Source organism: Haliotis cracherodii, unplaced genomic scaffold (assembly GCF_022045235.1).
Source record: "Haliotis cracherodii isolate W230 unplaced genomic scaffold, xgHalCrac1.p SCAF_1, whole genome shotgun sequence".
Taxonomy (NCBI): Eukaryota; Metazoa; Mollusca; class Gastropoda; order Lepetellida; family Haliotidae; genus Haliotis; species Haliotis cracherodii.
Genome location: NW_027266264.1, coordinates 14,370,706 through 14,387,029, shown reverse-complemented (window position 1 = coordinate 14,387,029; position 16,324 = coordinate 14,370,706). Strand labels below are relative to the sequence as shown.

General features: G+C 39.0%; 1 protein-coding gene across 3 annotated transcripts; it reads right to left on the bottom strand.

Annotated features, from left to right (window-relative positions):
• Positions 1–1,143: 1,143 nt before the first annotated feature.
• LOC139473391 (uncharacterized) lies at positions 1,144–13,878 on the bottom strand. 3 transcript variants are annotated; one of them, XM_071255972.1, is made up of 3 exons: positions 13,832–13,878; positions 10,100–10,566; positions 1,144–9,320 (listed from the first exon to the last, which is right to left on the bottom strand). In XM_071255972.1, exons 2-3 carry the CDS (start codon positions 10,484–10,486, stop codon positions 8,124–8,126), a joined length of 1,584 nt encoding a protein of 527 aa, XP_071112073.1. In that variant the 5' UTR covers positions 10,487–10,566; positions 13,832–13,878; the 3' UTR covers positions 1,144–8,123. The 3 variants fall into 3 exon arrangements, with proteins under 3 accessions (XP_071112073.1, XP_071112059.1, XP_071112067.1); XM_071255958.1 differs by having other exon boundaries at positions 10,100–10,569; positions 13,832–13,874; XM_071255966.1 differs by lacking the exon at positions 13,832–13,878 and adding an exon at positions 13,548–13,559.
• Between the last annotated feature and the right edge of the window lie 2,446 nt (positions 13,879–16,324).

Genomic DNA, 16,324 nt, shown 5'->3' with positions numbered 1-16,324 from the left:
CCATGATCAAGCGTGTGCTGCCACTATGATCAAGAATGTGCTGCCACCATGATCAAGGATGTGCTGCCACCACGATCAAGGATGTGCTACCACCATCGAGGGTGTGCTGCCACCATTGAGAGTGTGCTACCACCACGATCAAGGATGTGCTACCACCATGATCAAGGATGTGCTACCACCATCAAGGGTATGCTACCACCATGATCAAGGATGTGCTGCCACCATGATCAAGCGTGTGCTGCCACTATGATCAAGAATGTGCTGCCACCATGATCAAGGATGTGCTGCCACCACGATCAAGGATGTGCTACCACCATCGAGGGTGTGCTGCCACCATTGAGAGTGTGCTACCACCACGATCAAGGATGTGCTACCACCATGATCAAGGATGTGCTACCACCATCAAGGGTATGCTACCACCATGATCAAGGATGTGCTGCCACCATGATCAACGATGTGCTACCACCATCGAGGGTGTGCTGCCACCAGGATCAACGATGTGCTACCACCATCGAGGGTGTGCTGCCACCGTGATCAAGGATGTGCTACCACCATCAAGGGTGTGCTGCCACCGTGATTAAGGATGTGCTACCACCATCAAGGGTGTGCTGCCACCATGATCAAGGATGTGCTATGACCATTGAAGGTGTGCTGCCGCCATGATCAAGGATGTGCTACCACCATCGAGGGTGTGCTGCCACCATGATCAAGGATGTGCTACCACCATGACCAAGGATGTGCTACCACCATCGAAGGTGTGCTTCCACCATGATCAAGGATGTTCTACCACCATCGAGGATGTGCTGCGACCATGATCAAGGATGTTCTACCACCATCGAGAGTGTGCTGCCGCCATGATCAAGGATGTGCTACCACCATCGAAGTCGTGCTGCCACCATGATCAAGGATGTGCTACCACCATGATCAAGGATGTACTGCCACCATGATCAACGATGTGCTACCACCATCGAGGGTGTGCTGCCACCATGATCAAGGATGTGCTACCACCATCGAGGGTGTGCTGCCACCATGATCAAGGATGTGCTACCACCATCGAAGGTGTGCTGCCACCATGATCAAGGATGTGCTACTACCATCGAGGGTGTGCTGCCACCATGATCAAGGATGTTCTACCACCATCGAGGGTGTGCTGCCACCATGATCAAGGATGTGCTGCCACCATGATCAAGGATGTGCTACCACCATCGAGGGTGTGCTGCCACCATGATCAAGGATGTGCTACCACCATCGAAGGTGTGCTGCCACCATGATCAAGGATGTGCTACCACCATCGAGGGTGTGCTGCCACCATGATCAAGGATGTGCTACCACCATGACCAAGGATGTGCTACCACCATCGAAGGTGTGCTTCCACCATGATCAAGGATGTTCTACCACCATCGAGGATGTGCTGCGACCATGATCAAGGATGTTCTACCACCATCGAGGGTGTGCTGCCACCATGATCAAGGATGTGCTACCACCATCGAGGGTGTGCTGCCACCATGATCAAGGATGTGCTACCACCATCGTGGGTGTGCTACCACCATGATCAAGGATGTGCTACCACCATGATCAAGGATGTGCTACCACCATGATCAAGGATGTGCTACGACCATCGAGGGTGTGCTGCCGCCATGATCAAGGGTGAGCTGGCACTTTGATCAAGGGTGTGTTTTGGGTAACGGTAAATACCGATTGGACACTGAAGCAAAACAGAGAAACATGTTCCAACATGAACATCTAATTTAACCATTGATAGGGATACACAGCCTAATTCATTCACCATGAAATAGTTGCAATAACAATGATTTAAAATATCCGGGTTACAAATGTCGAAAATCTGATTTCAGGAACAAAGCTGCTGATTTTCCCCCTCCCTTACATTTGTAACATATAACAAGCAACTGCTATATCTCTAGCAAACATCACATGAACAGCTGATAGGCACTCACAAGGTACAGTCAGAAATGGGAGGGGCCAATATCTTAGAGGGATGGGGAGAGGGTGGGGCAGGAGAGAGGGGAATATAGATGGGGCGGTAGGGAGGTTACTGCTGCTTGTCTGAGGGTGTGGGATAAGGAGAGATGGGTGTGGGGTAAGGAGAGATGGGTGTGGGGTGATGGGTGTGGGGTAAGGAGTGATGGGTGTGGGGTTGGGAGAGATGTTTGTGGGGTAAAGATAGATGGGTGTGGGGTAAGGAGTGATAGGTGTGGGGTAAAGAGAGATGGGTGTGGGGTAAAGAGAGATGGGTGTGGGGTAAGGAGTGATAGGTGTGGGGTAAAGAGAGATGGGTGTGGGGTAAAGAGAGATGGGTGTGGGGTAAGGAGTGATAGGTGTGGGGTAAAGAGAGATGGGTGTGGGGTAAAGAGAGATGGGTGTGGGGTAAGGAGTGATGGGTGTGGGGTTGGAAGAGATGTTTGTGGGGTAAAGAGAGATGGTTCTGAGTAAGGAGAGATGGTGTGGGTTAGGGGGATGGGTAAAGGTAAGGTGTAAGGGGGATGCATGCAGGATGATGGGGGTTGTGTGATGGATAAGGAGAGACGGGTAAGCAGTGTTACGGGGGATGTGATATTTGGATAATGGGCTCGGGGCCAAGTAACTCCCACTTATAACATGAAATATTTTTCTGTTTTCTTTAAAAAAATTCAGTTCAAACCTCATGTTATTTGTACTATTCCATCAGAAAAGAATTGAATGATTGAGGTTTCACCTACATTTTTGAATGGCCAGACAAAAGTTTTTATTTTGTGAATGAATTTTGATCCTCAAAGGTCCACTTGCTGGGGGCATCGGTCAGTGGGTTTCAGAACAGAATTTCAATTCTACCCACAGATGTGTTAAATATGCCAAAGCAATCATATAAATAGACATTAAATGACATGTGACAACTGGGGGCACTACTGACAAAGATGCATGCAAGCTTCTTGGCAGTACTGACTCAAAACGAGCACTCCAACATCACACATTGGCACTGATAAGTCTTCCTGTAGATAACCTGAATAGCAAATGTTAATAATTCTTACAATGTCTCAATTCCAAACAGCACACTTTACCAAACAACTGAACTTACAAACAAAACCCATTTACACAAAATATATCTAGAATATATCATAAAGGCAAAATGAGATGTCACCACCAAGAGCCATACCCTACAGGAAGTCGCAGACATGATCAAATACAACAGAGTCACTAGGCATTGGGTTCCTATCTGTAGGATTCATTATGCTGGGACTGATCGAGCCCACTTCAGACTAACACATAACCAAAAAAACTGAAGGCAATTAGGTATTAGATATTTTCAATTATAAAAAGACAATGTTAATTCTATCTGAATTTGTCAAAAGTATGACTCACAGCTAATTTGGATATCCTTCTTGAAGGCTAGATGAATTAATGTACATGTACCTGTTTTTAGACAACTGACATGTCTTAAATTTAGTACAGTCTGTTCATATCTCATATAAAATATTTATGAGACAGATTTTAACAAATTTACATGAAAGTAATTTGAAGTTCTCACTACATGTGCATAACATGTTTTAAGAGTTACTTCCCTTTCACTACTTTTTGTCAAACACTTAACATCCCTCATGCTGGAAATACATACATCTACAGGTTTCACCAGATGGGTGACCTGAGGCGACAATGTCATCCTACATGTGTCATCTTCAAGTAGAGTATGTGTACGAATCTAGGATTCAAATCCAAACCAGTGCATCCTGGTGTAACCAGTAAAGACAACTCTGCTCAGCAAACTACTGCACTTTAGACAAATGATCTACTGTACTCTCCTTAGGGGTGATGATCAACTTTCTTTGCATGATTGTAACAATTTGAGACATATGTCTTTGGTTGCATTCATTTTAGCCATAACCACACATGTAGTAAGTTTAAAGAAATAAAAATCCTGTTTTTAAGTGGTGCTTTTTCAACCAATTATTTCAAGTACTGCAAAGCCAACTCTGACAGGTTAATTTCCAAACTTTGGATACCATCTACATCTGTATTTCCAGCCTATACTATAGTACAGTTCAGATGTCTGGCAAATAATTGAAGTGCTGGTGATGAAATCAATTTGTGACTGTCACAATAATTCCTGTCTAAAATGTCTTAAATAGCAAATATATACTTTTCCTTGAATAAAAACAAACAATTGTACATTTTGTACAAATTCCCAGAGTACCAGTCTATTGGTACATGCCCTCACTATCAAATTTTCATATTTGACTTGACAAACACAAGAACAAACCTTCATAAATATCAACTAAGAGCTACCACAAGACTAGAAGACACGTGATAAATTACAGAAGAAAATTAAATTATTCAGAGTAATTAACAGGTAAAAGTAAACACAAACATAAGATTAAATAAACAACATAATAAAATAAAAAGAAGGCTTTTCATACAATAGTGTCAAATATTTTCATATCACATCGCCTTAAAATGTACTATGCTTGAATTTCATGTATACATTCACAGCTAATTTTACTAGAGCACTAAGTTTCAAAGACAATTGTTTGACATTTTTTATAAATTAACACTGCATAAATTCCATCTGATCATCGTCTTAAAAAACACATTCTTTTAGAAGAATAACAATTTCAATAAAATGCATGTTGAAATCAATTCATAAATTATCCTGTTTCTATATTCTTCATCTACACAGAATATTATGCGAACAATATTTCTTCCAACACTGAAAACAAATATATTCTCCTTTGTTTTGAGAGAAGACATTGAGCCTTCAGAAAATAACTAATGACTGAAATATGTTAAGTCATCTTAACATGATCTTGTGCTATTCATAGATGATTGTGCTACAGCAAGCTTACATTAGCAGTAGGCAACAGAATGTTACCATGGTAACGGTTATGTTTTCTTAAATTATCTCTACCTCAGTTCTCTAAGTGAATGAGTTGAATAATACGCCCTTTACCAATATTCCAGTCATATCACGATGAAGGATGCCAAGAATGTGCACCACACATTGCAACCATGTGGGAAATTGAACCTGGATCTTTGGCATGATGGGCGAACACTCGAACCACAAAGCTACCTCCTTTATCTCTTAATTTGTAACAAAAACAGTTTACAGGTAACGAAAATCAGGAGAAGCAAAGAAAGAATATGACATTACTCTTTGTGTTCATTTTCTGACTACCATGCATCTAAATTGACCCTCTTTTGAAAAATGGGAAAACGGTGCTTTTTAATACAAACACTCAAATACGACAAAATATCAATAATTAAACAATAATCTCATACAAATACAATAAATATTCTATATTCTCTACTGTCATGCAAGAAAACATGCAAAACTGTAAACAAAGACAATGATTCAAACACTACACTTGAAAACCACATGCTAAAGAAAATGTGCACTTGTGATTCATAGATAATAAACGAAAGTATTTTCCAGGGCTGTGGAAATCTTAGCAATGTTCACATGTCCCTGGACAAGTGAACTATCCCTATCTACATATATAGAGTCAATGGTTGTTTTCCGTATTCTAGGATAGTTTTGGCAATAGTTTTCTAATATAAAACTCGGCAAAATCATCTGTTTGGAAATTTGATGATAGTTGCTAGTCAATATCATTATTTGTCCATCGATGATCAAACGGAACATTTCTATTTGTGTGACAATCATTTCTTCCAGGATGGACACATTACAAATTGTATTTCCACACCCCTGATATCTATCAAAAGATGGTTTTCCTACTTTGAAAAAAAAGACTTTGATTTTGAATAAAAAAAATATATATATATATAAAATACTTATAACACTGTAATACAGCGGTGCGTACAAAAACAAGAAATGTAGAATACAAAAAACAAAAGTCTTTTACAAATGCATGTTAATGAGGAATAAATACGATCTTAAACTTTCCAGTGGAATATGCAAAGATTTGTAATTTCCTTTACTAGCAGGATTTGGGTATGGTGCATTATAAGAGGTACAATGTAGTATTGTTTTCCTGGACTGATCTTGCCATGAAGTGCTCAATGAATACTCAAATATTCACATTTGAAGTCTTAAGTGTCGAAGTTTTTAGTGGCTTTGGTGCAAGCGTTCCTCGCTAAACTTTTACCCATATACTGAGTTGCGTATTCTTCAGTTTGTATTACCGTTAAAACTATTTGATATTTGGAAAGCGAGCCAAATATGTGTCTTAAAAAAATTGTTTTGTGGTTCAAATAATAATTTCATCATATGTCTCTGGCCGAAAATATATTTTGTCTCTAACAAAAATTTCAGACTTCCCTAGAGTATTGAATGGCCAGTCTCTTGTGTTCTGGTTGCAAAAATTCCACATGGTGGATTCAGAGGGATAAACATTGTCTACCAACTTTGTCATGGTGGTCATTTTTTAAATAGAGAAGGGAGCTGACTCCTAGAGTACTTGAGTAATCACCTACTACTTACCAGGCAATCGTTTCAGCCCCAGTGCATTGTACATTAAACAGGAAGTACCTTTCAGAATAAGATTATCTGAAGATTATCCTAAATAATTATGCGATTCCATATGAAAATCAAATTTCTGAAATACATGCAATCAAATTAAATTAAGATGAGGACTAACTTGTTGAATAAAAGAATTGTCAAATTTAAGTATTTTCTCAGAAATCATACCAAATACACCTATTCAAAATATTTCCAAAAATACAGGTGTATGAATAAAGTTAACTCAATATCTTGAATATTTTCTGAAATATAACAATGATAACCAACCTGGAAAAGTCTCCAGTGAGATAAACCACTGATACAAGGGAGATAACTCTTCAATGTGAGTGATGAAATACAAACCCACAATCAATAACAGTCATATCACAATTGTTGCAACAAGTACTTGAGGGTACAAAATAGAAAGAGTGTATAGGCACATTTCAGAAGTCAACAATACACAAACAAGAAACATATTATGATATAATTATCGTTTCTGCTCTGCTAAAATTGCTTAGATGTATTTTGTATCACACCATGAAACAGAACATTGATTAATATTCCAGTGAAGTTCCTGCATGTCATGGACAAGCAGTATCTATAATATATGGGGCAAGATAATTTGTGCATAATTACATGTTGAAACACAAAGCACCTTATATCTGACCATACTGATATTTCTTGGTTAATATTTTCAAAATCAAACCAGAAATCACATGAGACTTTATTCCAACCAACAAAGCCAAACCCATGAAAAAGTGTTAATCGCTTCAGATGATAAATTGAATTCTACAGTTTCATAAATTGCAATATTAAAAAGTTTCAAATAATTCTTTTCTCTCACTAATCTTAAAAGTTTTTTCAACAAGATACTTATCCCTCCTTTCACAGCTGTTTGTTGAAAGAATCGTGTGTAACACAGTTTTACTACCATGTGTATGTTGTCCTAACTGGTAACTGCATTCACCACAATGTACACTTGTATACCATATTACCATATTCAACCAAATAATTGTCTCAGGCACATAGGTTTCTGCAAGGCATGTGAGTATCTTTATCAGCATACTATCGGTGAGTTAGTTGAGTAGTTCCTATGTTTGCATGTACAGATGTGCTTACTTGCAGATCAATAGAGAGCAATTTAATGATACGTGTTTCATTAAATAGCTAGTTCTATTTCTCAGGACCTCGACTTTTGCTTACAGTTAAAGATGGTTTATTATAATCTGTAATTGTGGAAGATATTTCCCAATACATATAAATAGCCATTTATGGCCTTTTGGAGAAATAGCCATGCCTGAATGTGATCCTAAGTCATGCTTACATTATGTCAACAAATTATTGCTTACAGAAATGATTTCCTAGAGAACCCCTTCAGGGACTGTTGCACTTAATAAAAACAACTGTATTTTTGCAAGCAGGGAGGATGCAAGCAAAATAGACAAACTCTGTAACAGAGAGTACTCATAAACAGCTGATAAAGGGTGGGACACTTATCTGGTAGAAATAAGAATCTCAATATTGTTCTAATGATATGTAGTCTCTTATCTTAGTCATGGCATGGGGCACTTTATAAAATATCCATGACACCTTTTCATAAAAACTGACATCTTCTGAAAAGGAATACTTAATCAAGAAAATGGCATGATCAGATATCTGAGTGGGCCGTTACTGACTAACTTTTCATAAGCCTCTCCTCCATGCTGGGGTCGAGATGCCAGACAATGTGAGCCATGAATTCCAGGCGGTTCCCGAGGCGCTTCAGACACTTGCGACACGTGAAAGGATCAGATGGGTCGGCCGAATGAAGACTCATGTGAAGAAGACTCATTGAATGGTCCTCGAACCAAATGCAACAGTGATCACACCGGATCATCTTCTTTCCGAAAAGATACCCTGAACTCTTGCCTCCTGCTGTTGCCGATGACAACCCTGGAACTCCCATGCAGAGCAATGGCGGTTCTGGACGAGATGGTCGAATGCTTTGTGTTGGTGTTGCTGTTAAAAGGCTTCTCATGTTGATGTATGATGTTGATTGGTTGCTCAGTGTTTCTTTTCTCATTGATGGAGCTGCTATGATTGGTGGAGGTTTTGGAAGGAGGGAGACAAGATGACCAGATGCCCGGTTTCCACGGTTACAAGATGATGACACGTCTGCTGAGCTGCTTACTTGAATATTATCATCATCCTTCTTCTCATCTTCATCATCTTTCTTATCAGAAGCATCGTCTGCTTCTTCATTGGAATCCTCCGATTTGTCCTCATCGGCGATATCTGAAGGAATCAGGATCATCTTCATGCCATCACTGAAAGTTGTAGCTTTCACCTCTTCCAATTCTTTAAGATCTACATCGGCAATGGAGTTTTCACCCTCGGCTAGGGAGAAACAGTTAGATATTGAAACAGAAGGCCCATCATTATCATTATCATTCTCAACATCTTCATCATCTTGTTCAGCAATGTCATTATCAATAACAATCGACTTGCTTTCATCATCATCCCCTAAGTGTCCATTAACCTGACTAGGTTTTTCCTCTGAGTATTCTGGTTCTTCCTGAGCCTTCAAGGCCATGTCAAGTGCTTGTTTGGCCAGGACAGCTGGGTTGTTACTCTCCTCTCTCACTTGTCCATCCAGGCCTTCTTTGACATCTGGTTGAGGTCCAAGACCGAACTTGGCAAGTCCAAGAATGGGTCTACTCTCCTCTACTTCCCCCCCCTCCCCTGGCTCTCGTTTGATGCTGATTGGCAATCCCCCCTCTGCATCAAGGCCATCACTGCTGTGTCCATAGAAGATGTTGCTATGAGTCTCCTTATGGTGGTGTAGCTGAAGCGCTGATTCAAATGCTTCTCCGCACCGGTTACAAGAGAAAACCTGAATAGACAAGCACAGTTAGTGAATGTTGTTTGACACGGCAGTCAGCAAACTAATGGAGATGCAAGTCAGTCTGTCTGATGTTAAAGGTATCCTGTTCACTGGTAAAATTTCAAACTTTTTAGGGGTCTCCCTATATGTTATAGCTTTTCAGGTTAGAATATATTTCAGGTTTACTTGCATCCATGAAATATTCTTTGAAGTGAGACCAAAATAAATTCTAACCAGATTGGGGCTTTTGACTTTAAGTAACTACCTGACTAATGTAACATATCATTACTTAACATTTACTTGTTATATGATAGTTGTATTGATGTTTGTTTGTTTGTTTGTTTGTTTGTTGTTAAACGCCGCACTCAGCAATATTCCAGCTATATAACGGCGGTCTGTAAAATAATCGAGTTGGGATCAATGACATGCATCAACCAAGTCAGCGAGCCTGACCACCCGATCCCGTTAGTTGCCTTTTACGACAAGCATAGTCACCTTTTACAGCAAGCATGGGTTGCTGAAGACCTATTCTACCCCGGAATCTTCACAGGCCTAGTTGTTTTGAAACTTGACGTATCATGATGCATTGATGTGTCCTTTCGCTGGACGGCACAAAAGGTCATACATTGTAACCACCCTTTCTCCACTGGACGGCTCTTATGACAAGCATGGCTTACTACTACCAGGAACCTCTTCTGTTTGGAGAATCTCCATGGACAGAAAAATAGATAGGGAAACAGACATAAAATTTTGTAACATTTCATTGACATAATCACATGCCTACCCACCTGAACAATCCCATGGCTCCGTAGATGAGCCTGAAGTGTCTGTCGCCTCATGAACCTCATCCCACACAAACGACACACATTTTTTTGCCGCTGTGGCATATGCACTTTCAGATGCTGTTTCACATGGTCAGATCGTGTGAACCTTTTTCCACAGATGGAACAGGCATATGGGCGTTCCCCACTGTGTACACGCACGTGTCGTTGTAGCTTGGATGGTGTGCGGTACGTGCGGCCACACACATAGCAAGCATGTGGCGGCTTCTCGCTGAAGTGCACTTGTGTGTGAGTCTGCATCTCTTGGAGGTTCTGAAACTGCCGGCCACAGAATCGACACATGTAGCGTGTAATGACCTGCACTGCATTTTTAGTGCTGCCTTTGGGTCGCATCGTGGGATTACAGGTCAGAGGTCAGGTTTCAGGTATAGCCAGTTGGAAAAGTCATCATCACCTACGCCATTGTTCCATGTCTTCTAAAAAACAGAAAAAGAAAGCTATGAAAATACCTCAGTGACTGATATTTGTTGTTTAACATCGCACTCAGAAATATACCAGCTATATCTGTAAATAATCGAGTCTGGACCAGACAATCCAGTAACTGACATCATGAGCATTAAGCCACGCAACTTGGATACGATGACATGCATCAACCAAGTCAGGGAGCCTGATTACCCAATCCCGTTCGTCGCCTCTTACGACAAGCATAGTCGCCTTTTACGGCAAGCTTGGGTTGCCTAAAGACCTATTCTAACCAGGATCTTCAGTGATTGCGATGGGTCTTACTCCATTTGGAACAGCATTACAGTTATAACAGGACAGAGAAAAGCATAATGTGACAAGGCTCGTAATAGTTTACCACTTTGGTTAAATCCACAAGCACAAAGATGTAAGCAGACCAATTGCGGTGAATCTGCGATGTAGTCAGATGACCAGCAGATTCTAAAACCTATGTGACCCTCCTACTTAATGAGTGAATGTTGTTTTATACCAATTATGCAACTACTCACCTTGACCATACTGTTATAAACCACACTTTCAATAGTTAAATGAACAAAGTCATGGCATCCTAAAATTATCAGCACAGATCTGTATGGTAATATTGGTATACCCAAGTGTATGCATGCCACCAGCTCATCCATTTTGCATATCACATTAGTGCTTCAGATACCATTGAGTATTTTACTCACACACAAGTATCTTTATGTATCTTCATATTATTTATGTATCTTTTACAATCTCATTAAAATCAGATCTTAGTTCTTGCTAACCGCTAAATAAAGATCGGAGGACATCCCATTACGGGTCACGTCAGAACAACCTTTCGCGAACTTTGACCGACCAATGGAATGACCGACAAGAAGTCGACATTAACCAATCAGAAGGCAGCTTTCGCGTGCTTTACGGCACTCATTTCAAACTGGCGACTACGCTTCGAAACATATTTTGACAAATTCTCGATTACAAATTTGAAACGTGAACAAAAGGACATTCTGGAATGGCTAATAGATGGTCTAGATTGTATGGATTCAGTCATTAAACCCGCAACTATCATTCGGAATACCCTGTGTTAAAGTTTACATGGTTGCATGATTAGAAATAACATTCCAACTGTCACTTTCAAGATCTGGTAAGCGACGCTATGATTGGTCGGATGAAAGGTCGTTCTGACGTGTCCCATAATGCGTGTCCTCAGATCTTTGTTTCGCGGTAGCGAGAACTCAGATCTGATTTTAATGAGATTGGTATCTTTTAGTAAGCTCATAACAATGATAAGTTACCATAGCACAATGTCGCACTTTTGTGCATTAAGGCCACATTCAGTAATTATGCACAGTGCTTTTATATGATTGCATGGAACTCAAACTTAATTGGGTAATAGTGAATTTACATAAGTATTTTACACATATACAGATCTTATCTGGAGCTCTGCACAATATTTTGCTCTATTATAAAATCATATTTTTGAATTACTTTTTTTCCCCAATGATAATAACAATTGCTTTTTGTTCAAAGTTCTAAATATGTAAAATGCACATCAAACACTGAAACATAGTAACAATTTCCACATGTTCTTGATTGCAGAAAGCTCGGAGGCAGATAAGCTTTTAAAAGTAAATATTCAAATGTAGGAAATTAAACATGTTAGAACCTTAAAACATTTGGTTAAGTATTTATCGTTTCTATTTCTTTTCTTTTTTTTCATTATTAAATAGAGAACTATAGATCAGGCAATAAATTTGTCCACTTTCTGTGTAATCAAAATGTTAAATGTATGTACATCTTCTAGATTCTTTTAGCTTACAATACTATTTGAGCAAACCAATACCATTACCATACAGAAAACGTATGAATTTAGAATATCAACACATGAGTTAGCTATCGAAATAGAAGGTATCAACATTAACATGATTAAGAAGTTAGTTCCAGGGCGTGTCCATTTGTATACATAGTGTAGAAGACAAGTTTCATTTTATTTTTATTTGTCACATGTTTTATCACATTAAGATTCTGTTTTTCAAGCCTTACTAATGGAATAATCTATCAGTCTTTAAATCAATGCAGTTATTTAATGTACAGAATGTCAAACAATTGTGCAATTTTCAAAAATATTAATCTATAGAGAATGTTAAGAAGTGAAATACCATTATTGTGTAAATCCTCCCGTATGAGCTGTTGTTAACTTATGCTTAGCTTGTATCAACATAATATGTAAATACACTGATCACATGTAAGCTAAAAGTCAATGAAGAATTAAAAATAATATGTATCTATCAATTTGCCCTCATCTTTGTAGCTAAGCCTCAGTGATAACAAACATGCCATCTCAAGACAATATATGTAAACAAATACAAAGATCAACACAGAATATGATAGAGCCATGTCAAATAGGATCCAGTTTTCAACTTATCATGGTATTATACATGTTGTTGTTGTTATTATTAATGTTATTAATTCATGAATGCACATGAAATATACTTAAAATATGCACACGCAAAACAAGAGTCACAATGCGCCAAACGTTCCACCTGGATTCCCGACAAATAGATATAGAACAAACAGCATTCCTAAGCAATGAAGAACCAAGCAGACGAGCACCTGTTGTTACACGAAATAATGACTGCTCCCTTAATCCCTCGAAGCCCCTTGTGCAAACAGTCAATACAATCACGGTGAAGTAATTTATTCTTACCGGATTAAGGAACAATAACAACAATCTGTCTGTTACAAATTAGCTTAAAAGTTGTCAAAACAGGCTCCATAACAATTTTGTAATCAAATCGCATCTTCAGTCACATCGCCATATTGCCACCCCTAGGGGCCCAGCCAGAGCGACTCCTGGCGGAATAAATTAGTAACAGACATGAAAAAGAATCCCCAAATACAGTAAATATGCCAATAATTGTATACTCCAACATTCTAAGTGTGAGAGAAAGACTAAAACCAACAATACCGAGTCTGGGAGTATCGCACACAAGCTCGCTGAACACGACAAAAGCAAGAGCCTTTCAATGCGGAAATAAACCCAGTCACCGCCCCCAACTCGCTGTAGGGTCAAAAGGGTTTCTAGTGCTTGTTGCATGTTGGAAGAACATTATCAAACTACGGGTTTGCGCTGATTCTGCATCGAACCCTTTCAGCATTCATTCAAAATCGATGTGGTTGACAACGTGTAGCATCTATAAAACTGAACAGGTCCCTAAAAGCCCGGAAACGAAACAAATGCGGAAAACTCACCAGAGTGTCGGCAGTTTCCCACGGTGTATTGAGGAGATTGTTTCGACGTGTCCAAGGGAGCATTTCGTATTTAGGGTGCAGCGAGATGGGGGTCGGTCGGATTGGATTTCAGGGGTTTTGCTGTTGTTATGATGGCATATACAGGTGATAAAAATTAATTATACCTCTTTGTGTTGAATTATCACTCTGAATAGTTCGTGAACTAATTTTGAGTTATTTTACCCCAAATTCATGTTCCGCGATATCACGGACCCATACATGTGGGCCCGTGGCTATATATAAACTATTCATATATATTTCTTAATACGTTTATATAGTCGTATATATAAATGAGGCCTAGTGGCCGCACAAACAAGTGTAATACTGAAATTAATTGAATGAAATATGTTTTATTGGATTCGAAAGTAAGACCCATAAACAATTTATTTTTTACTATCATTTTGTCCCCTGTCGTCAGTTAAGTCCCATATAATCTTAATACAATAATCACAGTTAATCCCAATTCAGTGTTAAAGATAATCCGACAGATTCAGGGAACGATTTTGTGCAATGCGTGTACAAACATATTATATCTATGACACTCCCAAATTGTCCGTATTTATATGCGACCGCCTTGCCTATTATAATTATATGACCCTCCCAAAGTGAGCTTGTCAATTTTAATCATGACATTCCCATTGTTGAACTGGAGCTCGGTGTCATTGTTATATTTTACCCAGAAAGAGAAGTGAATGCAACTTTGGATTATTGTATACGTGCAACCTCACAAACACCATCCATTGTTCATGACGTCACATGAGTTTTGACGTCATTGGAACACAATGTTTTCATATCTGTTTTTAGCGTGATCGTCAAACAAATATTTTTCGACATAAATTCAAGTATTTATTTTAATGAAAATGTACTGGTTGACACATAAAATATACAGGATTATCTGTCCGGAGTGACTTTCTGTTCCAAAATGATAATTCTGTGGAGTTAATCCGTAAACTTTTGTACCTCCTTAATTAATTCTTTTATGTTACTGCCTTGTCTAAAATAGCTGAAGACAGATGATTGGGACAAACCAAGCATTGGTTAAGATAATGCATTATAATAACGACTTATCAAACATTGATACATGACCATTTTCAAAGGAAAACATCCTTAAAAATCTTTAAAAGAAATCATGTTGGCATTTATTTCGTTCTCCGTCAACCTTTTCCCCGTCCTCAGACTCGACAAAAAAGTGAATTGATAAGTACATAATTAAATCACTTCCTTAAGTGCATTGTTGGTATAACCCTACGCAAAGTAAACAAAAACAGTTCAGCCTATCCATGAGCATATTGGTGCCGACAAATTCCGGAGATGTTCGGATATTTCCGTGTCTTACTGGGCTTCAGTGTTAAATGAAGCATACGTAAAAGATACCCATGGCCAATTTACAATCGTGCCATGAAGCCAGTGAGTTTAACATTTATTTATATTTTAATGTGCAGTCCTTTAAACAAAATTGGAACAATTCGCATGTAGAATTACAATTTATCACGACATGTATATAAAGGCTCATTTTGTAGGATACTGACTGATTTTCACCAAAATATCCTAAAGAATGTTTTTCCTACTTAAGTAATGATACGTAATGTATAAACAGGTTTAAAATCATAAAAAAACATATCCGAGTGCCATTTGTCTCAAGCAAAATCACTGATCATCAACTGAAGGACAACGCCCAACTATAATCGATCAACTTCCATGGCGAGTCCGCCCAAGGTCGTCATGAATCCGGCAGACCATTAGCAACATATATTATAAATAAGAAGAATCCCAGTTGTCACTGCTATATATATATACCATGGACAAAACACTATCCATTAACCCGTCCCAACATTAAGTTATTATTAAAGTGTATTAGCGGTATTGCTACATATTGAATAATTACATTTGGGTAACTATGACAACGATCAATGGTTACTGTCCTGTATCTACCTGTATATTGATCTCTGATAACGATGTCATCATGCTATGCTGTGTTGCCTTGAGTGAATACAGTTCTGTTCTGTCCGTTACGACTACCGTTATGTACATGCTTGTTTGTTGTTTAACGGCGCACTCAGCAATATTCCCGCTATTTGATTGCAGTCTGTAAATAATCGAGTCTGGACCAGACAATCAGCGATTGGCATTATGAGCATCGATCTACGCAAATGGGATACGATGACATTCATCAACCAAGTCACTGAGTCTGACCACCCGATCCCGTTAGTCGCCTCATGCGACAAGTATAGTCGCCTTTTACGGCAAACATGGGTTGCTGAAGACCTATTCTACCCCAAAACTTCACGGGTGTTATGTACATGCAAAAACATTGTCACAAGACGCATGTACCTAAAGACAGAATATATTTTAAAAATAATTTACATTAACATTAAAACTCCGATTCTGCGTGTCTAGGCTTAGGTGGTCGTGCATAGATACATAGATGCAATTTGGTTACATTTGAATATGACC

What these genes read in the sequence shown, in the direction of transcription:
- LOC139473391 (XM_071255972.1), bottom strand. Translation starts at nt 10,486, where the DNA reads ATGCGACCCAAAGGCAGCACTAAAAATGCAGTGCAGGTCATTACACGC. An exon ending in GGAGCCATGGGATTGTTCAG is followed by an intron (nt 9,321 to 10,099) that starts GTGGGTAGGCAT and finishes TTGTCTATTCAG; the next exon opens with GTTTTCTCTTGTAACCGGTG.